Here is a 26,610-nt window from a genome sequence, read left to right as displayed (position 1 = left end):
AGTGAAATCAGGACTCAAACTCAGGCATGTAAGACTCCAAATCTTGATTATTATATTGTCTCCACAAAACTGAATGATTTTTGATTGGGTATACATGTGAATAAAAATTAAAGGAACAAAAATGGAAACGAATCTTTGGGACGGTGCGACAAAGAGTAAATTTTTAAAATGTCTTTTCATAATTTTAACTGTTCAAATAATAAATGTAAAAGTAATTCAAACAGTAAATTCAAAATTATAAGTAAATATTTATGAAATTATGTCTCAGTTAAATATTTTGTAAAGCATTTATATACTCATTTTAGTTCAATTTTATAAAAGAATTTATTGTCTGCAAGACATTCCTCTTAGAAGATATATTTAAGAGTGGTTCTACGACTCGAGTATAACTGAAGGATGTGTGAAAACACAGATTGCTGGGCCTCACCACAAGAGTTGCTGACTCAACAGGCCTGGTGTGTGGCCTGAAAATTTGCATTTCTGACAGGTTCCCAGAGGATTCTGATGCTGCTGGCCCAGGGACTACATTGTGAGAACCAGTGCTTTTAAAATATTAGTATCATCCTAAATCTAAATACCATTGTTATAATCAATTAAATAATAAACTTTGATGCATTTCTCCAGATTAATGTGCTAAATAGGTTCTTGACAAAACACAGGCCAATGGAATCTACATTATAGTTCATTCTTTTTTTTTTCTTTTTATGGTTACACCTGTGGCATATGGAAGTTCCCAGGCTAAGGGTCAAATCAGAGCTGCAGCTGCTGGCCTATGCCATGGCCACAGCAACACTGGATCCGAGCCACACCTGCGACCTATGCTGCAGCTTGCAGCAATGCCATATCTCCAACCCACCGAGCCACGATGGAAACTCCTATATTTCATTCTTTTCAAGAATACAACAGTCAGGTTTGGGGTCCAATTATTTCTCTCAGTCAAGAGCTACAAACTTTCTAAGGAGGCCAAATAGCTATGCTTTAAGTATCTAAACTGATAATATCAGCTATCTGGGTATTTCCAGCCAAAACTGACTCAATTATTCTAAACTGCCGAACTGTTTAAGGGTCTCAGGAATTAGCCTTGCTAAGCAAACAAATTTAGAATGAAGAATAGTTAGAAGTGCTAAAAAGAAATCATTCATACAGCAGCCAGGATTACAGATAAGTAATATCTGTATCTCAGCTGACAGCTTCCAATAGCAAGAATAAGGAAATGCTGTTTCAGCCTCTCTAGAATAATTTGACCCCAATCAAGTAATCTATTATTATTTTTGCCCACATGTGTTATGCAGACTATGCCATGAAACATACCTATGTTTCTGACCATGATTCCTTTCAGTTCATCCACTTGAGCTTGAGTCTCCATCACTTTGTCTAGGCCCTTATTCTCGGAGTGATGCTTCTATTAAAACAAAACAAAACAAAACAAAAACGGTTTAACTTCTAATACCCAGACATTATTTACAATACGAAAACAAAAAGAAGAGGAATGACATTGAGGAATGGTGTAAAATTGTCTTTATTGACACAAAAGATAGACGTCACATCATTCAAAAATTGATAACAGACCTAGGAAAAAATATAGGCAAGCATAAAAATTGCTAACATGTAATATAAGTGTTATAGTATAAAGAGATCTCCTTATTTTAAATGAAATAAATACCTGATACTAGTGAGGCAGAAATAGGGTATTATATATAATCGATGCTCAGACAAGGAAGAAAAAAGACTATAGCTGGTGGCAGGGGGAACAGGACAGGGAAAGGGCACCCTAGATTTCCCCCCATTTCTTAGATATAATGAGGCAGGGCCTGGCCAAGTTTCTGAGCATCTATTCTTGTATCTGTTTGGAACAGAGTATGCATCCTATATTCATTGGATTCTTACAGAATCTAGAAATGTAAGACACCAATGACAGTGTTTGCTTTTTAGGGCCACACCCACGGCATGTGGAAGTTCTCAGGCTAGTGGTCAAATCAGAGCTGCAGTTGCCGGCCTGTGCCACAGCCACATCAATGCAGGATCTGAGCCACATCTGCAACCTACACCACAGCTCACAGCAACGGCGGATCCTTAACCCACTAACCCACTGAGTGAGGCCAGGGATCAAACCTGCATCTTCATGGATACTAATCAGGTTTGTAACCACTGAGCTACATGGGGAACTCCCTATTTTTAAATTATTATCTATAGCAAACAATTATGGACTGATTAATACACAATATTCCAGTTACTTTACTGGGCTAAATGCTTCAAATATGGGATATTATTTAATCCATGCAAAAACTGTGATAAAAATGCCATTATTATTATCTTCATTTATAATGAAGGATGTAGGCACAGATTTGTTTAGAAGTTCACATACAGATCTAGAGCAAAAGACATACAGGCTAAGTTAAAAGTTTTGCTGCCAGCTAACCATATTTACCTTTTTTTAACTCTTAGGATTTATTCTCTTAACTTTCAGATATATCATAAGGCACTGTTAATTGTACTTATTATGTAGTACATTACATACCTAGTACTTATAACTGGAAGCTTGTACTTTCTGACTGCTTTCATCCAATTTCCCTTACCCAAAACCCCGCCTCTGGTAACCACAAATCTGATCTTTTTTTTTTTTTTAATTTTATGGCTGCACCCATGGCATATGGAAGTTCCCCATCCAGAGACTGAGTCCAAGCCACAGCTGGAACCTATGCCACAGCTGCAGCAACGCTGGATCCTTTAACCCACTGCGCCAGGCCAGGGATCAAACCCGAGCCCCCAGAGCAACCCAAGGTGCTGTAGTTGGGTTCTTAACCCACTGCACCACAATGGGAACTCCCTGATCTCTTTCTCTATGAGGTTGTTTTTGAAATATAATTGACCTATAACACAATGTTAGTTCCTGTTACACTAGTGATTGGATATTTCTATACATTTCAAAACAACAGTTATTATGTCATAATTCAAATATAGTACATAGTTATAACTCTATTCTCAACATTGTATGTTTCATACCTGTGACTCATTTATATTGCAACTAGAAGTTTGTAACTTTTAAAATCCTTCACCTATTTCTTTCCTACCCCCAACCCTCATCCCTCTGGGAACCATGTATTTATACATCTATAACTCTGTTCATTTTTGCTGTTTGTTCATTTGTTTTATTTTTTAGATTCTACATGTAAGTAAAATCACAGCATTTGTCTTTTTCTGAGTTATTTTACTAAGCATGATACCCTCTAGATCCATCCATGCAGTTGCAAATGACAATGGAATAATATTCCATTGTTTATACATATATATGTATGTATGTATGTACACACACACACACATCTTCTTTATCCATTCATCCATTGATGGACATTTGTGTTGCTTCCATATCTTGGCTATTGTAAATAATCATGCAGTTAACATAGTGGGTACATGTATCTTTTCTAATTAGTGCTTTCATTTTCTTTGGATAAATACTCAGGGGTGGAATTTATGATATGGTAGCACTATTTTTAATTTTTAGAGGAAACTTCATATTGTTTTCCATAAGGACTGCACCCATTTACATTCCCACCAACAGTGCACAAGGGCTCCCTATTCTCCACATCCTCACCAATACTTGCTATTTATTGTCTTTTTTATAATACCATTCTGACAAGTGTGAGATGATATCTCATTGTGGTTTAGATTTCCTTGATGATTAGCAATGTTGAACATCTTATCATGTGCCTGTTGGCCATCTGTACGTCTTCTTTCGAAAGCTATCTATTCAGCTCCTCTACTCATTTTTTAATAGGTTTGTTTTTCAGATGTTGAAGTTATATCAGTTCTTTGTATATTTTGGATATTAACCCCTTATTAGATATATTGTTTGCATACATGTTCTCCCATTTCATCAGCAGCCTTTTCATTTTAAGCTACTGTAAAAGCTTTTCAGTTTGATGTAGTCCCATTTATTTTCACTTTTGTTTTCCCTGCTTGAGGAGACATATCCAAAAAAAAAAAAACATTATTAAAACTGATGTCAAAGAGCACATTGCCTTTGTTTTCTCCTAGAGGATTTACGGTTTTAGATCTTGCAATTAAGTCTTTAATTGTTTCTGATTTTTTGTTTGTTTGTTTGTTTGTTTTGTTTTTTGTCTTTTTAGGGCCGCACCCACGACATATGGAAGTTTCCAGGCTAAGGGTTGAATCGGAGCTGCAGCTGCCAGCCTACACCACAGCCACAGCAACATGGGACCTGAGCTGCGTCTGCAGCCTACACCATAGCTCATGGCAATGCCAGATTCTTAACCCACCGAGTGAGGCCAGGGATCAAACCCGTGTCCTCATGGATCCTAGTCGGGTTTGTTACCTCTGAGCCACAATGGGAACTCCTTTAATTCACTTTGAATTTATTTTTGTGCATGATGTGAGAAAGTAGTCCAATTTGATTCTTTTACATGTAGCTGACCAGTTCCCAATGCCGTTTACTGAAGAGGCTCTTTTTTTCCCACTGTATATTCCTGCCTCTTTTGGCATAGATTAATTGAGCATAGGTGCAGGGGTTTATCTCTGGGCTTTCTATCCTGTTCTATTAATCTATATTTCTGTTTTGGTGCCAATACCATACTGTTTTGATAACTGCAGATTTATACTATAGTCTGAAGTCAGAGAGCCTGATTCCTCTAGTTCCAGTTTTCTTTCTCAAGAGTGCTTTGGCTATTGGAGGTTTTTTGTGTTTCCATATAAATTTAAGAAATTTTGCTCTAGTTCTGTGAATCATGCCATTGGTAGTTTAACAGGGATTGCACTGAATCTGTAGATTGCCTTGGGCAGTAGAGCAATTTTGACAATATTGATTCTTCCAATCCAAGAACTTGGTATATCTTTCCTTCTGTTTGTGTCATCTTTGATTTCTTTCATCAGCATCTTGTAGTTCTCATAGTACAGGTCTTTTGCCTCTTTAGGTAGTTTTATTCCTAGATAGTTTGTTCTCTTGCCTGGTGATTTTATGAGTGTCTTTAGTGTCATGTTTGGATTCCTTTCCCTTTTATGTGTATCTAGTATAGATTTTTGGTTTGTGGTTACCGCAAGGTTTATATGTGGCAATTTTTATATAAACATATGTATTTATCTTAAATTTTTCATCTCCTAAGTTCAGATGCATTTTAACAACCCTGCATTTTTACTCCCCACATTTAGTGTTTTGATATTGTATTTTCATCTTTTTCTTTTGGATATCCCTTATTGTTGACATAGGTGGTTTTACTCCTTTTTCTTTTAATCTTCCTACAAGCTTTATATGTGGCTGATTTACTACCTTTACTGTATATTTGCCTTTGCCAATCATATTTTCCTTCCATAATTTTCATACTTCCTCTTGTGGCCTTTTCTTTTTTGCTTGGAGAATCCCCTTTATCATTTCCTATAAAGCTGGTTTTGCGGTGCTGAACTCTTAGCTTTTTGGGGTAGGAGTATTTGGAAGTTTCAGCAGGGATCGAACCTGAGCCACAGGAGCAACCAGAGCCACAGCAATGACAATGCTGGATCCTTAACCTACTGAGCCACCAGGGAACTCCTGAACTCTTAGCATTTGCATGTGTGTAAAACATTTGATTTTTCCATCAAATACGAATTAAAATTTTGCTGAGGATTCTTGGTTATACGTTTTTTTTTTTCTTCATCACTTTAAATATATCATGCCACTCCCTTCTGGTCTGCAGGGTTTCTGCTGAAAAGTCAGTTGATAGTGGGCCCTGTACATAACAGTTTAGTTTTCCCTAACTGCTTTAAATATTCTGTCTTTAATTGTTACCATTTTAATTACAATGTGTCTTGGTGTGGTCCTCTTTGGGTTGATCCAGTTTGGGACTCTGTGCTTCCTAGACCTGGATGTCTCTTTCTTTTCCCAGGTTAAGAAAGTTTTCAGCTCTTACGTTTTCAAATATGTTCTCTGCCACTCTCTCTTTTTCTTCTACTTCTGGGACCCATATCATGAAAATGTTAGTACATGTGATGCTGTTTCAGAGGTTTCTTAAACTGTCCTTGTTTCTTTCCATTCTTTTCTTGTCTTCCAGCTCACTGATCCATTCTTCTGTATTATTCAATCCACTGCTGATTCCTTCTAGTGTATTTTTTATTTTAGTTATTGTATTCTTCAATAACTAAAGAATACTGTCTTCTGTTTGGTCATTTTTATATTTCTAACTCTTGGCTAAAATTTCTAACTTCTCACTCTGTTTATCCAATCATTTACTGGGTTCTTTGATTACCTTTGTGATCACTACCTTGAGCTCTTTATTGGGTACACTGCTTATCTCTACTTCACTTAGCTCTTCTTCTGGGATTTATCTTGTTCCTTCATTTGGAGCATGTTTCTCTGCCTCCTCATTTTGCCGAATTTCCTTTTTTAATTTTTATGTACTTGGTAAGTTGGTTACATTTCCCAACCTTAAAGAATGGTCTTTTCTAGGAGACATCCTATGAGCCCCAGCAGTGTACTTCTCTGGTCACCAGAGCTAAATGCTCCAGGAATGCCTCATACATGGGCTGTGTGGGTGTCTCCTATTATAGCTGGCTGACTACTGTGAACAGCCTGGTAGGCATGGCTGGTCCCTGCTCTGGTTGATTGCCAGACCCTGCCTTGTGCAGAAGCTACCAGCTGCTGATGGGCACGGCTGGGTCACTAGGCAGCTGGCTGTAGAGCCCAAGGAATTCCAGGGTCTCTGGGGGTCCTGAAGCTAGTACTGGCCTGCTGGTGGGTGGAGCTAGTTTCTGACATGGCTGGCTGGAGAGTCTGGGGTGTCTCAAAGCTGGTGTTTGGCTACTGGTGGGTGAGGTCAGATCCTGGGGTGGCTGGCTGAGGGATGCAAGGTGTCCCACAGCTGGTGTTGGTCTACTGGTGGGCAGGGCCAGTTCCCAGGGGGTCCTGGGGGTCTCTGGCCATAGGGCCTGGGTATCTAGAACTGGTACTGGCATGCTAGTCAGTAGGGCCAAGGCCCAGGAGATGCCGTGGCTACTGCTAGCTCAGTGGTAGGGAGAAGGTCTCCTGGGGTCTCTGGTTGCAGGACTCTGGAGGTACCAGTGTTGATGTGTCAGCCTACTCATGAGTAGAGCTAGGGCCCAGAGGTTCTGGGGCTGGTACCTGCCCACTGGTGGGTGAGGCTGGTCCTAGGGCTAATGCTGGCCTATAGCTGGATGGAGGTAGGTCCCAGGGCCTCTGGCCACAGGGCCTGGGGGTTCCAGGCCTAGTGCAGGGACACTGGTGTACAGGGCCAGGTCCTGGGCCCTCTGTTGGGCAGGGCAAGGTCCTGGAGTGTCTCTAGGCTCAGGGGCTCCTAAGGCAGCCAGCCCGCTGGTGAGTGGGGCTGTGTCTGTGCCCACAGTTGCTTTGTTTAAGGTGTCCCAGTATTGGTGTGGACAGGCTGGTGGGTAGGGCAAGGTCCTGTCAATATGCTAGAGGGAAGATTCCAAAATGTTGCTTGCCAACACCAGTGTCCTTGTGGTAGACTGGACTCCCCCAAATAGCTGTCACCAGAATCTATGTCCCCAGGGTTAGCTCCAGCAGCCTCCTGCCTCTCTGGGAGACACTGTAAGATCAATCAGCAGGTAAGTCTGATCCAGGCTTCTTTCAAATGACTGCTTCTGCCCTGGGTTCCATGGCACGTGAGATCTTTGTGATCACCCTTTAAGAGCAGATTCTCTATTTCTACCAGCTCTCTGGCTCTCCTCAAAACAAGCACCTTCAAAGCCAAATGTTTTGGCGGTTTGTCTTCCTGGTGCAGGACGCCTGGGCTGGGGAGCCTTAGGTGGGGCTCAGAACCCTCACTCCTTGGGCAGAACCTCTACCATTGTAATTACCCTCCCATTGGTGGGTGGCCCACTTGGGTATGGGTCTTGATTATACTGCCATCTCCACCCTTCCTACTGGTCTCATTGTGCTTCCCTCTTTATATCTTTAGCTGTAGAAGATCTTTTCTGTTAGTCTTCTGGTCTTTCTCAGCAATAGTTGCTCTGGAAACAGTTGTAATTTATTGTGCCCATGGGAGCAAGTGAGCTTAGGGTCTTCCTACTCCGCCATCTTAGCCACCAACCTGATCTTACTATCTTTTTTTTTTTTTTTTTTTTTTGCATTTTATGGCTGCACCTGCAGCATATGGAAGTTCCCAGGCTGGGGGTTGAATCAGAGCTACAGCTGCCGGCCTACACCACAGCCACAGCAATTCGGGATCCAAGCCATGTCTGCAACCTACACCACAGCTCTGGCAACACCGGATCCCCAATCCACTGAGCAACGACAGGGATTGAACCTACATCCTCACGGATACTAGTTGGATTCAGTTCCACTGCACCGCAACAGGAACTCTCTGACCTTACTTACTTTCAAATGTGCATCAGTATATATTTTGTTGGTGATGTCTTACATAGTTTGACATATATGAATGTTTCCTAATGGAAATATGAAACAAACCAACTGATTGAATAATAATGATTTATAACTATTTAAAGGAACTTCATCCCCACAGGACGCATATTTAGAGATGTAATACTCATAAAGGGTATTAAAAAGAACACTCACAGGAGACATTAAAAGGAAAGTATTCAGTTACAGTAAGTCTCTTTTTTTCTCATTCACAACACCATCATAGATAAAAAGTTATGTCTCTGCACTCAAATAATTTCATGGATAAAAGGTAAGCATTTTTTAAGGTCTCAACATCATTAGGGAAATACATATCAAGACCACAATGAGATATTACACATCCACTAGAATGAATTAAATTAAAAATACAGACCATAACAAGTATTGGCAAGGATGCAGAAACATTGAAAATGCTAGTGGGAATGTAAATGGTACAACCACTTTGGAAAAAAGTTTGATGATAAATTATAAAATTAAACCATCATTCAGCATATGACCTAGCAATTCCATCCCTAGGTATTTATCAAAGAGAAATTAAAAACATGTCTGCACAAAGACTTGTATATGGATTTTGATAACAGCTTTGTGATAGCTGAAAACTGTAAAGTTATCCAGCAGCAGATAAATGGATAAATTGTAGTATATGCATACACTACTACTCAGCAAAAAAGGAAACTACTAATTTACACAACATCGATGAATATCAAAAACCTTACACTAAGCAAGACAAGATACAAAAGAGTGTATATTATTCCATTTATAGGAAATTCTGGAAAAGACAAAACTAATTTATGGTGACAGAAAATAGAGCAGTGGTTGCCTCAGGCAGACTGTGGAGGAAGGAAATGACTGCAAAGGGACCTAGGGATCTTTTAGGGTCATGGAGATGTTTTGTATCTTGAAAACGGTAGTATTTCACAGGTCTATACATATGTACGACTTCACTAATCTGACAATTAAGTATTCATACAGATGAACAGACTTTCAAATGACTAATTGAGCTATTCAAAAATTAAATTTTCCTCATGGGGGTGGGTAGAAGGTTAATGTATATGTTAAGAGGCCATTTGGCATGTTGAGTAGATTTATACATTAAATGAGTAGTTGAAGTATATGATCTTTAATGTCCTTCCCAACCCTGAGATACTCTGACCACCATTTATAGAGAATATCACCAATTTTTAGCTTTCCATCCTTAATTTGTCCCATCTTGTCATATATATATTTTTTAAATCAGGGAAGTTTTCCTATTTGGCATATAATAACATAATCAGAAAAATACATTGCAGATCAGGGTCCCCTATATTCATGGCGTTTTATAAAGGAATAAGGAAGATATGACTCAAACACTATATCCTGAGAAAGATCTTACCAGTTGTGCAGCCAAGACACTTGAGAACTCACTATTCATGGCATATGGGAGTGCCGTCTGTGCTCTTGAACCATATGTAGTCTGGAACCTCTTCTTTATCTCATTCAGAAAGTTAAAGGCTCGTGAACGTTCAAAATCCTCAAAAGACATCAACACAAAGTCCACATTAAAAGTAAACAAAGATGATATGGATGACTAACAACCATAAGAAGAGCTAACATTTAGAACAATGATTCTACAAGGAGGAAGCGACCTCATTTTATAGGTAAAGAAACAAAAACTCTGAAAAGGTAATTAACTTTCCAGTGGGGAAACAACTGGTAAATGAAAGAGCTCAGAGTCTAATCCAAATAAATTTGATTATTGCCAACTAAGATAACAGTATCTAGGTTAGCTTCTTGAGAGTAGGAATTGGGTTTTACTCCATCCATATCTTTCACAGGATCTATTAGAAAGCCCAGCACAAGAAGATGCTTAAGAAATCCATAATAATAGTAAAGTCTTTAAAACACAAAGATAATACTATTGATACAACATTTAAATTGATTTTTAATAGTGCTGGTAAATACTCTTGTCTAGTCCCAGACAGTCAAAAAGTGTGTATGGGTGTGTAATATACATATATATATATATATCTCAAAAAAATACAGACTCAGCTCTGACCTTCCCAAATTTAGTGTTATGTCTCATTCCAAGCACTTTCACATCAGTCATTTCAGATATAGCTTTATTTTTGAAATAATTTTAGAAGATACAATGAAACCAGGGAATAAAAATCACTGTGATAATCACTGTGGTTGACACTCATCCTCAATTCACCTAAAATGATTAGTCTAAGCCAAGGGTTCTTAAACTGGGCTCAAGAGTTCAAATTCAAGGGGCCTATGTACTTGGATAGAAAAAAAAATCTCATCATTATCTTCATCAATCTTTAACTTAAATTTTGATTGTGAATACAGCAACAAACCAGAGTAGTATTAAATAGTACCTGTGATTCTGTCACCAAGAGAAGTTTTTTTTCATATACCATCAATTACAGACATTTCTCAAAATATTGTTTATACTCACTGACACTTCAAAATTATTTTTATTTAGATCCATGACTAGATCTTGTTATTTAATGAATTTGTAAAGAAGCATATAATTACTAGATCAATATTTTAAATGTTTTGATTACTGTATTTCAATATAATTGGTTTTGTTTATAACCATGTATTTTATTTCATACATTTAAAAAAATTCTTGGAGGGGCCCTTGAGTGCCAAAGGGGTCTGTGACACAATAAACGGTAAGAACCCTGACCTATGGCAATCATGCCAATTTCACGTCAACTGAGAAATAAGTACATAACCTAGTCCTAGCCAGTAAGGCATGAAAAGAAGTCCACTATGAAAGTGGGGGCAGAGTAAAGAATGCTTCTGGGAAGTTTTCTTATTCCTACAATTAGAGACTTGAGAAGACACAACTCCTCTTTTCTGGACACAAATAAATAAACATGTGGCTCCATGCAACCATGAGAGGAATGTGTCCAGGAAGAAGCCAACATTACAACTGCAGAGAAGAGAAAGGGCATTTATAACATTAAATTATTGGGCATTTTGCATCTAGAACCTACAAACACTCAAAAAACAACCTACTCATGTGAACTATGGGCTTACAAAGATGATCATAATGCACTGTGATTTTGTTTTCCCAAAGTCCACATACATTAAAAATTTCACTAACAACTGATGGGAGGAGTGAAATGATCTATTTTATTTCAGATAAATAAATTTCGAGAGGATTTGATATCAAAGGATAATTATGAACATCAACTCTCACTACACAATAGGATAAATATAGAAGTTGTAAGAGGTTAAGCTAAAACTCTACAAACCAAGCTGATCTGCATATGCCCAAATATCAGCTTTTCTTGTGATCTGCTGCTCTATATGATAAATGCAAAGTATGGGAAAAAATTTCCAGCCACAGACAGTTCACATTACCTTTACCTATCATAGACAGAGATAATTAAGAACTGACTCTATTAACACTTCACATAGTTAAATAGCAACATGTCTTCATCAGTTACTTACATCATCAGTGATACAAAGATATACAATCCTGTCTTGGCAGATGTAATGAAACAAATAACTGCAGAATAAAAGATATAAAACTTACTGTGGTTATGAGCAATATCTTTTTTATTTCTATCTTCTATGTATAAGAAATTTTAGTACTGCCAATGTGATCATGCTGTTTATAGATACTGTCTCTTCTCCCTCTCCCCTATACACCTGTTTCTTTCAAATCAAATGGACAGAAATAAGAAACTAAAACAAGGTCTCTACCCTAACTACACAGTGCATTATGCACATTACCATTAAAACAATATCGTGCAAAAGAATAACTGGACTCTTAAGGTTTGAACAAGAGATCATATCTGAGGAACACATAATTAAGATTAACCCCTAAATGGGTCAGTCTTCCTTGCCTTCTAAGATCTCACAACACTTTTTCTACCAAAAATTTAACAACAATGTTTATTTATCTACTTTGAGCCAGCTACTGGGCAAGGTGCTGAGGATACAAATAAGCAAAACCATCAGTCCCTGCCTTCACAGAGATCAAAGTGCAGGGAATTATGGGACAGCATGGAAAGCACGATGATGAGGAGTTAAAGGCAGTACATGGTACTTTGGAGATATACAGGAGACACCTAAAAGAGTATGGCAAAGAGTAACAGGAAGACATCCTGGAGCAAGTGATGTCTGAGCTAAGTCCTGAAGAATAAGTAAGAAATGGCAAAATGAAGAACAAGTGAAGAATGTTCCACATTGAGAGACCAATATGCAAGCTTAAGGGCTCTGGGATAAAAGAGCATATAAGGGGTTTAAAAAGTAAAATTAGGAGTTCCCATTGTGGCTCAGTGGGTTAAGAACCCAACTAGTATCCATGAGGATGTGGGTTCGATCCATGGCCTTGCTCAGTGGGTTAATGATCTGGCATTGCTGTGAGCTGTGGTGTAGGCTGCAGATGCAGCTCAGATTCGACCCCTAGTCTGGGAACTTCCATATGCCACAGGTGAGGCCCTATAAAGAAAAAAAGAAAAATTAGTTCACATGACTAGAGTCTTAGAATGCAAGGGAAAAAAATTGCTTGCACAAATAACTTTTTAGGTAAGTAAATACCAGGTTGTATAAGACTTCCAAATCCCACTATGCATTATCCTAAGAACAATGGAAAAGCATCAAAGGGTTTTAGCCTGGGAGAGTGTGATCAGATTTGCCATATAAAAGGATGGTTTGGCTAGAGTGTGGAGAACTGACCAAAAGAAGGACCAGATTGGAGACTACTGAAGTAGAACAGGTAAGAAACAATGAGGGAAACAAACTAAAGCACTATAGGCAATGAAAAAGAAGGTACAGAAAAGAAATAAGAGAAGACAACTTGATGATTGGCCACTGCAAGTAATGCACAGGGATAACTCAATTTTGCTTCCCAGATTTCTATCCTGGGCAAGCAGATAGACAAAAGTACTTGTTGAACTGTATTATTAATGCTCACATAAAAGCGTGATATTAATTACAAGAAAGTATGGGAACTCAAGCCAAATGTCTTTCTCCACACTCTGAAATTGTTCATCAATTCCACCAATGATTTCCACACTGCCGTATCCAGTGGCTCTTTCTAACATATTTGATAGTGTTGACTACTTCCTTCCTCTAGAAAGTGTTTTCTCTCTGTTAGATTTCTTCACGCCAGGCTTGCATGGCTTATGTGGTAGTTTCTTCCCCTCTCAGTTGATGTTTTCCAGCATCCTCAACCCCCTGCTTTTCTCACACACACACTCTGGAGTACAGCATCCACTCTCATGTTTTGTTGTCAATATCTATTTTCAGCTACTACAATTATAATGATTCCCAAATCTAAATCTGACTTATTTCCTGAGCTCCATGCCTATATACACTACTGTCTACTAGAAATATCCAACTGGATGTACCATAGACAACTCAAACACAACAGGTACAAGAATGGAAGTCATCATTTTCCCCACAAAATGTGTTTATCTTAAACCACACTTGGGAGTAACCTGGTGCAAAAACCACAAAAGGTAATGAGGTATGGTCCTTGCCATCGAGGAGCCTACAGTCAGGGGACAGAGGCAAAAAAATAAATAAATAAAGATAGCAATTATAACGCAATGATGTAAGTGCTACAATAAACACAGGATGGCATGGAGACACACAAAAAGGGGGCACCTGGGCCAGTTTTAGAGTTCAGGAGTTTCTAGAAGAGGAAACGTATAAGCTCAGGAAGACAAACTTAGATTTTTAAAAAGCAATAGCTATTGCAGAGGGTTAGGAAGAGAGAAAGAACCCAGCTTAGAAATGCACATAAATGAGTATGGCTAGAAAACAAAATTGAGGGCTCAGATAATGAGAGAGAGAGGGCCAGAGAAGGGAACAGGAGCAGATCTTGAAGAATCTTCCAAGTCACGTTAAAGAACTTTACCCCAAGGGCAAGGAGTACCTGCTGAAAGAAGGGACATGATCCAAAACTGCCCTTTTAGAAAGATTAGAATGATTAAGAAAGTATTTTATTTGGTACCTGTAAAATGAGCAAAAATATACCAGAGAGACTAAGTGGGAAAGGATAATCCAAGCTGCAAAAGCATGAAATATATATATACATGGCTAGAGAATAGAATGTAAGGAAAAAATAATACATATATAATATATATTTATATATATATAAAAAACATATAATACACACACACACACACACACACACACACACACACATACACACCAAAGCTTGAAATAACAAAGATTAAGTCAGAGAATGACAAAGATTTCTACAGAGAGAAAGATAAATAGGTCAGGAATCGACAAAAATTGTGAAGGACGAGTTTGGGCTTTATTCTAAAAGCAATGGGTTTTAAGCAAGAAATTGTAATCATAGGAATGTGAAATACAGATTTAATGAGGGAGCAACTAGGAGCAGAAAAATCAGTTAGAAATGAGAAATAATGAATACCTGAACAAATACTATGACAAATGAGGACAGAGGAGAACACAATACTATTGTTGGAGAATGGAAAGGATTTGGTGAAGAAGTCAAATATGATTCTGTTTTAGCCAACTGAATGACTGGTGATGCTATTAAAGAAAAAGAAACAGCAAGAGGAAGGTCAGATTTGAGGGAGAAATGATTGTCATATAGTAAAATGGACCTTTTTCTTTTGATGCACGGTAATAAAAGATATTTTGGACTTAGCTGATGGAACATGATATAGGAAAAAAGTCAAGGCAGCAGGTTAGAAAGAAAAAAACAACTCAGAGATAGAGACTTACTCCATAGGACTGGGTCAGGTTGCAGGTAGAAAGACACAGTAGATGGGTAACACTGTCTCCTTGCACTACAACCACATTTTCATTGGATTACATATTCTACCTTCCCTTGTAGCTAGATAGGACTATGTGACTAAGTTCTGCCTGATAAAATGTGAGTGGACGGTATATGCCCTACTCGCCTCTAAAAGGATTACATGTGCTTTCCTGAACCTGTACAGTTCTCACAGATGAAACACTCTCCAACACTCATTTTGGAGGTGGCCAGAGAGGATAATGGACCAGAAAGAGCCTCCTGAAGAACAAAAGGAGAAGAGATGAAGAATTTCCTCCAATAAAGTAGAACCACTAACCACTCCTGGACCAGAATAGGAGTCTCTGAAATTGCTGTGGTGTAGTTTTGTTAGAATATTGCTAGGAAGCAGGTACTTCTATGTGTTTCTTATTCTTCCCTTTTTTAAAATGGAATTTACAACTTCCACTCTGTGATGCTCTTCTTATTCCACCATTGTCTACTGGGTTGGGCTGGTGAAACAGGGAGATCATATGATTTGTATTTTAGTTTATGATCAATGGGCCACAGGAGCCACCTCTGGGTGTAATGGAAAAAATTGTGTACCACCAAGATTCTCTGGACTTGGAGCTGGACACAGTGATCAAATGAATCTTTGGGGCCACCTCCTACAGAGAGGAGATGTGTTCTGTGTTTGTAAAGAAGAGTACACCCAAATATTTTAGTGGCCCAGAGGAGTACACTGGAAGATTGCACAATGTCTAATATCCTGTAACTCCTTCCAGAGTAACAGAGTTTTGGCTGACCATATGGCTGCACAGCTAGAAATGACAAATCCTAGCCTCCATTCCAGCTAGGTTTGGTATATAACTATGCAGTAAACAAGAGAATGTCAGGCCACTTCCGGGCTTTGCCTTTAAAAATACTGGGCAAGAACAGGGTGGTAACAAGAACTGAAGGAACTGCTTTGGTCAGAGTTGGAAGGCAATAATTTGAAATGGCACAGCCACCCCACCAGTCCCTAAGTATTCATCTCTGGGCTAGCTCATTTAAGTTAACATTGTATTTTGGGGTCTCTTTCTTACAGTAGCTCAGACTAGATCCTAAGTTATACAAGGAGTAGCCCTGGCAAACAATAAGGAGCTCCTTCTGAGATAGAATCTAAGAAAATTAGGATGAGTGAGGTAGCAAAAGTGTTTTTAAGAATTGAGGAGGGAAGTTCCTATCGTGTCACAGTGGAAACAAATCCGACTAGGAACTAAGAGGTTGCGGGTTCGATCCCTTGCTTCGCTCAGTGGGTTAAGGCTCTGGTGTTGCCATGAGCTGTGGTGTAGGTCACAGGCGCAGAAGCTCGGATCTGGCATTGCTGTGGCTCTGTCGTAGGCTGGCAGCTATAGCTCCTTTTAGACCCCTAGCCTGGGAACCTCCATATGCCACAGGTGCAGCCCTAAAAAGACAAAAAACAAAAAAGAAACAAACAAAAAAAAAAAAAAAGAATTGAGGAGCAAGTACTAAGGAGGAAGATTTTAATATGATTACTAAGATTTCCTTTCTATGCCCCTTCCAATTCATTCTCCAACCAGCCACAATATTATCTTTCTAAAGCAAAACCCTACCATGTCACACCCCAGATGAAAACCTTCAATGCCTTCATACCCATAGGGTAAAGCACAATCCCTCATCAGGCCTATGAGGCCCTATAGGAATTCTCTTCTGTCAACCTCTGTAGCTTTTATTTTACCACGTTGGGTACCAGTCACAGAGAACCACCTGCAGTTTGCTAAATATGCCTTATGACCTCATGCCTCCATACTTCTCTACCAGCTATTCCTTCTACCTGGAATACCATCCCCTTATCCAGTATCTTCTATCCTCTACTGTGATTATCTATGGATTTGACTGTCTCCTTCATTAAACTATAACTTCTATGAGGTATCTCCAGCACCAAGCAAAATGCCTGGCAATAGTCAAGAACTCAGTAAATATTTACCGAAAGAATGAACAAAAAATATCATTTATCTTAACTATATTGAGTTTTACATATCCAAGAGCTCTATAGCAAAGTCACTTTTATGTTTAACATTTCCCTTTCTTTCCTTAAAACATCACTTTGATGACAGAATAAAATAATTTCTAGTTAAATTAAAAAATAATAGAACCAGACGTTTTCTAAGCTGATAAAAATTACTGTTCTGTCAAGCTTATTCAAATTATCTACCAAGAAGCTTGTTTTTCTAGTTTTCTACTGTTCTGATTATAATAATGTAATTCACTTCTTTCACCCGCTACCCACACAGAGCAGAACTCACTTGCCATGTGAGTACGTTAGTTTGTTATTTTCAGAAGGTATCTTAGCCAGAATCTGCTCTGTCACCTCCAGGAAGTTTCCTCCACACCAAGCATGTTTGGCAAGGATAGTGGTTCCCCTGGCAACAACAGCAAAAAGAATGGCCATGGCTTCAATCTGTCAAAAAGAAAAAAGACACACTAGACTTAGAATATTTCTTCGACATAATCTTTCAAACCATCACTTACCAACATCCACCTGGAGACAGTATTGACCAAGGCACTGTGATGTTAAATATAACAGACTAAACAGCAGACTTAAAGTCACAGTCTTTTACAAGCTTATAACCTAAACCACACTAATACCACGTTCATATACAGAGACAAACCAAATATATACATATTTATTTTTTATATATGTGTGTATATACAATGTAATGTAATGTGATACATTCATACACACACACACATTAAACTGATACACTGGATTTATAAATTGTATAGCACAAACTGATATCACCCCCTGAAAAGCAAGGACTATAGGTGGCAAAGGGACATAAAAATGTCTTCATCCTTTAATGAAGTAATCCCATCCTGAAAATTTATCCTAGGGAAATAATTCAACATAAATTAGACTCTAGATTCACAAATACACTAATTAACCCTAATAATGGCTCATATTTCTTAAGTACTTACTATGTGCCAGGAGCCATTTTAAGCACTTTATAATTATTAACTTATTTAATCTTTACATCAATGAAATTATACACTACTATGACATTTACATTAAAATAAGGAAACTGAAGTATAGACGACTTAAATAATTTGTCCAGAATTACAGAGCTAGTAGGTGGTAAAAGTTGGGATTTAAACCCAGGCAGTATGGTTCTAGAACCCATAATTTATCCCCATAGTGTACACTGCCTCTACTATAAAGGCATCATCCATTACAGAAATGAAGTGAAAATAACCCAAATCTTCCACAAGAGAGGAATGGTCCTATAAGTTATGCTAAGATCCATTATAAACAAAACATTTCTAAAAGAATACAGCGTGAGTTTAAGATTCAGTAATACCTTGGAGATACTGCAGGTTCAGTTCTAGACCACCATAATAATAAAGCAACTATCACAATAAAGCGAGTCACACAAATTTTTTGGTTTCCCAGTGCATATAAAAGTTATGTTTACACTATACTGTAGTCTATTAAGTGTGCAAAAGCATTATGTATAAAAAACAATGTACTTGCCTTAATTAAAAAATAATTGCTAAAAAATGCTAACCATCATCTGAGTCTTCAGCAAGTCATGGTAGTAACATCAGAGATCACTCATCACAGACCATCATAACAAGTATAATGAAAAAGTTTGAATTATTGCAACAATTATTAAAATGTGACACAGAGACATGAAATGAGCAAATACTGTTGGAAACATGGTGCCAACGGATTTAACTGAAGAAGGGTTGCCACGAAACTACTACCTGTGAAGCACAATAAAACAAGGTATGCCTGTATTTCCCTCATGTTTATGACTCTGCATTATTTTTTTCCCACAGAACAGCCCTGTTTCTATTAAAGGCATAATCTTATAAAAGAACAAATGTCGTCTTATTCTTCAACTAACTCTTCAACCTAACGTTATTTGTTAACATGTTCAGTTTCATTCAATCAGCCAGAGTCATCTTGGGTGGTAGAGTGAGAGTCACTTCTTAAAAATTCAAATCTGGAGTTCCCACTGTGGCACAATGGAATCAGAAGCATCTTGGCAGCACTGGGACACAGGTTCGATACCCTGCCCAGCACAGTGGGTTGAGGAACCTGCGTGGCCACAACTTCAGCTTAAGTCACAGCTGCAGCTCAGATCTGATCCCTGGCCCAGGAACTCCACGTGCCACGGGGCTGCCATAAAAGAAAAAAAAAAATTCAAATCCTTGGTATCATCTCCTGAAATTCAGATTCTGAGGTGGGGCCTTGGAATACATATTTAAGCCAAGCCTGTCTGGATGAAGGTGATTCACATGGCCACATTTTGTGAAACATAGCAGCTATAAAGCACTTGAGGTCAGGGAATCCACCAATTCCTTCTTGGAATGCCCTTGGTATGAAGGACAGCATATAAGACAGAGGTGCTTATCTGTCTCTTGAGCCAAATTCCTCTTGGGATCTCATCTTCATTCCACTCTCTAAAATGAAGGTGCTTGCCAGTGTTGTATCCTCAGCCATCTTCCTTCTGGATTTCTCCAAACATATATGTAGCAGCATATTATAACTTCCAAATGACTTTCTCATACATTATATCCCTTGATCCTAAAAGCCTCAAATGACTCTATAACATGCTCTAAGTACTGCTCCATTTCTTCAAGTCATCATCTACACACTATCTCTGCTTCTTTATCTCCTTTTAATTCTTCAATTTCCTATAATCTGGCTTTTGCCCTCAACCAGGTTTGTGAAGATCATCGACAGCCTCTACACTGCAAAATTCTGTGGTCATTTCTCTATTCTCACCTTACTTGACCTATCAGGAACAGTCATCACAGCTGAATAACCCTCCTTGAAACACTCCCACATATCTGGCTGCTACTTCTGTCTTCCTTCTGAATCTTCCTTCTCTAGCTGACTTCTAAATGCTGGCTTTCCATGTGGATTGGTTTTGCACTCTTTTATTTCTAAATGAGCTCATCCAGACCTGCCATTTTAAACATGCTTTATTTGAAGACACATTGCACGCAGAAAAAAAAAAAACCAACTAAAGTTGAGAGAAAACCAAAGATAAAAAATCAAGGTACACAAAAGAGTTGAGGGAAAGGTAGACGAATAGAAACCCACAAAGAAAGAAGACAGAGGAGGGCCAATCAGAAGAGCAAGAGGAAAGCCAGAAGAGTGTAGTGGCTTAGAAGCCAAAGCAAAAGAAAATTTCCGTAAGTGTCAGCTCCCAGCTCTTTCACTGATACGCAGTGTAAAGACTGTAAAACAGTTGCTAAAATATTTTAAGGAAGGAGGCCATTGGTAAGGGTCAAAGAGACATGCCATGGAATGGAACAAAAGCACAGAGAGAAACAGAGAGAGGAGAAATCACAGGGTCCCTGAGACAAAGAGGTAAAGAATTAGCAGCCTCAGTGCTTTAGCAGCTTTGAGAAGAAAACTGAATTTGGTAACAATACAAATAGATCTAGTGTCTTAGTGGACCATAAGTTCATTATGAAGTAAGTGTCATGAAGTAATTGCTTAAGATACTTACGTAATTCTTTTTTTCTCTTTAGGGCTACACCTGCAGCATATGGAAGTTCCTGGGCTAGGGGTCGAATCGGAGCTGCAGCTACAGGCCTATGCCACAGCAATGCCAGATCTGAGCCGTGTCTGCGACCTCCACCTTAGCTCATAGCATCGCCAGATTCTTAACACACTGAGTGAGGCCAGGGGTCAAACTCACATCCTCACGGATACTAGTCAGATTCTTAACATGCTAAGCCACAACGGGAATTCTGATGTAATCTTAAATTACATTAACAGGGTGTCTTCACCTTTTTAAGTCCTATTGCCATTATATTCTGTGCTGGTTAAAACACAGTGTAATACTGGGTTCAGTTTTTTAGTTTTTTTTTTTTTTTTTTAGGGCCACACCTGTGGCATATGGAAGTTCCCAGGCTAGGGTTCAAACTAGAGCTGCAGCTGCCGGCCTACACCACAGCCATAGCAACACAGAATCTGAGCTGCATCTGCAACCTACACCACAGCTCACGGCAACGCCAGATCCCCAACCCACTGAGTGAGGCTGGGGATCAAACCTGCATCCTCATAGATCCTAGTTGAGTTCATTAATCACTGAGCCACGAAGGGAACTCCCCTGGGTTCAGTTCTGAGTACAGTATTTTAAAACTGGACATAAGGGCAAAGTATGGAAAGAATGTGACAACAGTCTTCAAGTTTATATAAAGTATAGCTACCTAGAACAGGGAGGACATTATGTGGAATATAACTAGGAGTAGTGTGTATAGGTTATAGGGACAGCTACGTAAGTTTTGCATAGCAGTGTTTAATAAAATAAAACAGTCCTCAATTAAAGCAGTCCTCAATTAAAAAAATACAGTCCTCAATTTAAAAATGCCTAACTATTAAACACTGAATACACAGCAACAAAAACTATACTTTCCTCTCAGATTTCACTAGTAAGCATTTCTTACTCTCTCCTATACTGCTAAAAATCCCTCCTGTAATTGTATCTCACATGCTCCAACTATAATTCTCTTGCAATAGAATCTCTAATGTCATAATGCATACTGGGATAAAAGACACAACTGTGGCAAAAAGAATACTGCATTTGAAGTCAGAAAACATGGCTCTGCTAATTATTAGCAGTATGTGAATGTCCAATAGATGATAAAGTGCTATATGAGATCATATTTAAGAGGAAAACGAATGAAACTACAAGTCAGGGAGAAGAAAAAAAAGATAACGGAATATAAAGTTCTATCTTAACACTGTTCCTCCGTTTGTTTACTCACTCCTTGCTTGGTCCCACAGCCATCATCCCAATTCTACTTCACTGCTGCTAAGAATCAAGATGTTGGCAGGTCCGTGCTCCCTCTGAAATCTCTAGGGGAGAATGCTTCCTTTTCTCTTCCTAGGTTCTGGTGGTTTGCTGGCAAACTGTGGCGTTCCTTGGCTTGCAGCTGCAACACTTTAATCTGTGCCTCCACAGTCACAGAGCATTCTCCGTATGTGTCCATGTCTTCACATGGCAGTCTCTGTGTCTCTTCTTATAAGGACACCTACTCTAACATGACCTCATTTTAACTTGCCTCTTAATTACATCTGCAAAGACTATTTCCAAATAAGGTCCCATTCACAGGCAGCAGGAGTCAGGATTCAACATGTCTTTTTTGAGGACACAACCAACCCCTATCTTGGGAACTCACCGTTCCTCCCAAATCACTTATATTCTCCCCTCTTCACATATTCATATCACCTCAACTTGCCTTGCTCTCTTCTCCAAAGCCTCTATCACATCTCTTTCCTTAATCATATTAAGAGCCCTGTCCTTAGAATGATGGGTCAGAAGAGCAACCTCCAACCGCCTGGAGTTAGAAGACCTGTTTCTACTGTCTAGAAAGTTCCAAGGAAAGAACGAACAATTTTGTTTCAGTTGCTGGGATTTCAAAACAAGATATACTATAGCAGAATCAAAGTGAGAATTCTTTATGTAGCTTTTTTATAGAGGAATTGTTAGAAATTGTGGTGAAGGTCTTTAAGTCCATTAAATTAAAGGTTATATAAGATGCTACAGTTTGACATAATAACCAAAATGTCATGGAGAGCATTGTTTATAAAAGAAAATGCATCCAGAATTTTAAACAACAATCTTACAAAGGAACATTTGGGATATATACATTTGTACATAAGGGACTGCCTACATTTAAAAAAATGATAACTAAATACCACAGCAACAATATAAATGCTTCTCCTCAGTGGAGGCATCTTTAAATGGAATAGTTTCAGGGAACTGAGCAGGGGAAAAGGACAAGTCAGTCTTTCTCACATTCAAGTCCTTGTGTTCCAAGAAATTTTTAAATTCTGTATTTTTATAATATTAAGATGTATATGAATATCCTGGATTATCTACATGTATATCATATAAGTGAGTGATGGCACACAATTCAGTGCTGCATTTACATCACGAAGGCATAGGTGCCAAGAAATTCTCTAAAATAACAGTACTTAATTTTTAATGTATTGGAAGCATGTGTGGGTGCTCCTAGGTTGGCACATCCCAAAGTCATAATGCAATCATGACTCAAGCACTCTTGTACGCCTGTTGTGTTTTTCAGTCAGTTAAAAAGACAAAATTTATCTTCTGCAGTAATAATTTACAACTGAAAGATATCTGCATGGAAAAAAAAAACCTTTTAAAAACTGAAACTTGTATCTAACATTCTTCCACACTGAAAATGACAATAATACTCAAAGGTGTTTGCACCAAGTAGAAACCAAATGAGACCAAATGTGCTGTATGAATAAAGGTTGTGCAACTGTTCAAACAGAAAAAAGAAATGGAAGAATTAACTCTTCATATGCGTAATGGTAATAGCCAATGCAAAATTTAAAAAAAAGCATTCTGTATCATTTGTATTATTGCAAGGAGATGTACTACGTTAAAGCCTTGCAACAGTTCATTAGCAGAATATTTCATAGGAAATACATTATGGAAATTAAATTTTTTCACCCTTGTATCATGGGGCATATTATTAAATCAGCCCATTAAACTAAAAGCAGGGGGCATGGAAAGTCTCAGGGAAAAGATGTGAACTCATTTTAGGAGAGAGCCATAGGACAAGAGAAGGCATAAAAGTGAGAACATGCTAGAGAAAATAAATAAACTAGCCTGATGAGATGGAATGGTCTGCATTTGGCAAATGTAGATGTTTAGGGATAAGTCTAATGGCCATAAGTGAAAAGAAAGGCTTCTATGAGTTAGGTAATTTAGATTTGCTCAAACAGGTTTCCTATTTCAGTTCAACATGTTTTCTAAGGGTTTACTTTATGACACCCAATATAGTAGACACTGGAAGTACTAAAGACCAGTTAAGGTCTATCATCTACAGAGCCATAGTACAATATGGAAGACAGACATAAGCAAATAAATGCAATAAATCTTAAGAGTGAATGATTTAAGAAGGTACACAACTGTTTAGAAGATTTTTTTAAAGGTTTTATGATTATCTTACCTTGGGTGAAGACAAGAAAGAATGTAGGTGTCCGTCTATGTATTGGGAATTTCCTCAGTATATAATTATTTCCTTTTGGAAAAGAGGTCAAAGTGTCTACTTTATCCTTACTAGGTTCCTAGTGTCCAGCACAGTGCCTGGCATATAATATTCCCTCAAATATTTAATAAATTTAAAAACACTGAGAATGTTTTGGTTTTAAATATATTATAAATGATAGATAATTTCATAATCAGTAGGACCTGGCAAGAATAATATTTTGATTACCAAACTATCTTCCTAAGTAATATAGAGCAGTGGAGCTGAGAGAGTAATCCAATCCTCAACTCTTGTTAGGGAAGAAATAAGCCAGTAACTGAAAAACCACCAATTCTGATGTAATAACCTTGGAGGAGACAGAATAACAGAGAACAAACAATATGAGAGAGAAAAAGAAGAGGTGTTTATAATAAGCCTAAAGTCTGGTCACAAATCAACATTATTCTTGTTGGTATTACAAATATTCTTTTTGTTGTGATGTTATGAGACCCAACCCAATCCTTCCGACTTTCTCAGGATAGGAGACTACCCTGTCAAACAAAAAACCTGTTCTATTTTGCCTTAAGCAACACCATCATATACTATCATCTTGAGTCTTCCTGTTTGCGCCCCCCGACACACACAGCCAAGTAAGCCACCGAGCGTAGCTATCTCCTATGTCGTTTCCAGGTATATCCCTTGCACTTAAAAGAGTGTCCAACACATATTAGCTGCTCAATAAATGTTTGTTAAACATATGAGTGGGTCTTCTCTAAGTCACAGCTATTCAAAGGGAAAGTATGTCCCAAATATGACAGTATCCTCTGGGATCAAGGGTAGGACAATGGAGGTACAGGTAGTTGAGAACAATTAATAAGACAGAAAGAAAAGGACTTGATAACTGATTGTGAAAGTTGCGAAGGAGGAAGGTGTAAAGCATTTACTAAAGAGCCTAGTACATGGTCAGTTTGTTAAATATTTGTCAATAGTAATAACGAGAACATCATGCGGATCTGAAGCTGAGGAAATAGGTCTGGGCAGAGATACAGAGTTTACAATATGAACTGAGGAAGAAGAAGAATGTCAACAAGGGGCCTTGGAGGAAGGGCACACAGAAAACTAGAAACCCACGAAGGAGCCCAGAAGTAGGAGGTAAAGCAGAAAGTGACGTCATCGAAACAAGGGCGTAGAGAGGAGTTTTTTGAGGACTTAAGAAATCTCAAGATATTCCAATGCTACAGAGAGGTCTTGCAGAATACAAACTGAGGGAAAGTTAAATTTTCTGTAACAACTTAGGTGACGCACTCTGACTCTTTAACTCGAGGCCTTTTCAACAGCATAGAACGCACTTCATCAAAACTGGAGCTGCCCGACAATTCTAACTGTCGACACCAGAGAAGCCCTAGTCACCCTTGCATTGCCTCCCAATTCCACCTTCCCACAGATACCTCTTCCCTCCCTCTGCCGTCGTCTCCCCGCCTTCCGCCCAGCCCTCCCTGCTGCTTTTACCTGTCCGGGCCCTTTGGGAGAACTCGAGGATTAGGACAGAGTTGCCCGGCTCAACAACTGGGAGCAGACCACCCGCTCCCAGAAGAAGATAGACCAGACGCCGCCGGCTTCCGCATAGAGCGCCCCGCCCGCGCTCGGCCTCCTGGGAATGCGAACGCCCCTCCAATGGGAACGAGAGGCGGGCGGGGCCTGCTGCGTTCCCAGCCCCCCGCACTTCCCGGAGCCGCACTGCATTCCGGGAGTGGTAGTTTCCTCTGGCTTATCCCCGGAATCTGTCACTCGGTCCATCAACAACTCTTGTCACAAACAACATCAAGCGCTAGTCCCTCGAGTAAGAGAGAGGACGCAGGGCCACAGAGAGTCCACTGGCACTGAGTCTGCAGAATAGATGAAGAGCCGAGCTTTCCCTGCCATCTCCTTGCTGAGTCTCAGCAGGTAAGGTAGCCCGTTACTTCACAGAGGAGATAAATTCATCTGACAGGAACTCCCTCTACTCTCGCCATGAAATTTTTTAACCTCCTTGGATTCCCTCAGCAATCCTTTTTCCCAGTCTTTTGCAATAATCATGATAATGAAAATAATAACTTCTTTTATGTAAGCTCCCCTGTCCCGTTTACATCCCTATTTCTTACCAACCTAAGTCTAGCTCCTGAAATAAATTCGTCCGTTTTATGACTCAACAGCTCCCTGATGACTTGCTCTTTATTTTCAACATTTAAAGATTGTCAAAGTTTCTCTCATCTAAAACATTCCAAAGTCAGTTTTCTCAACCCCAATCCTCCCTCACCACACACAGACTTAACCTCTCCTTTCCAGCCAAAATTCTAGACCCTCTTGGGATAGAACATGATGGAAGATAATGTGAGAAAAAGAATGTATATATGACTGGATCACTTTCCTGTACAGCATAAATTGGCACAACATTGTAAATCAACTATACTTTAATAAAATGTAATTTTCCTAAGGCATA

At 38.8% G+C, this 26,610-nt stretch overlaps 1 protein-coding gene across 2 annotated transcripts in view; it reads right to left on the bottom strand.

The window, feature by feature from the left end:
• VAMP7 (vesicle associated membrane protein 7) overlaps positions 1-25,797 on the bottom strand; it is a 53,967-nt gene extending 28,170 nt beyond the window's left edge. The window contains 6 exon segments of one of the 2 annotated variants that reach the window (NM_001243593.1): positions 1,312-1,402; positions 9,756-9,893; positions 11,831-11,888; positions 17,411-17,565; positions 24,114-24,185; positions 25,641-25,760. In NM_001243593.1, the coding sequence (NP_001230522.1) occupies positions 1,312-1,402; positions 9,756-9,893; positions 11,831-11,888; positions 17,411-17,556 (433 nt within the window). In that variant the 5' untranslated portion in view covers positions 17,557-17,565; positions 24,114-24,185; positions 25,641-25,760. 2 annotated transcript variants of the gene reach the window in all.

This window comes from Sus scrofa, chromosome X, assembly GCF_000003025.6.
Source record: "Sus scrofa isolate TJ Tabasco breed Duroc chromosome X, Sscrofa11.1, whole genome shotgun sequence".
In the NCBI taxonomy this organism is placed as follows: domain Eukaryota; kingdom Metazoa; phylum Chordata; class Mammalia; order Artiodactyla; family Suidae; genus Sus; species Sus scrofa.
Note: the sequence above shows the minus strand (reverse complement) of the source record. Positions and strands in the feature narration are given on the sequence as shown.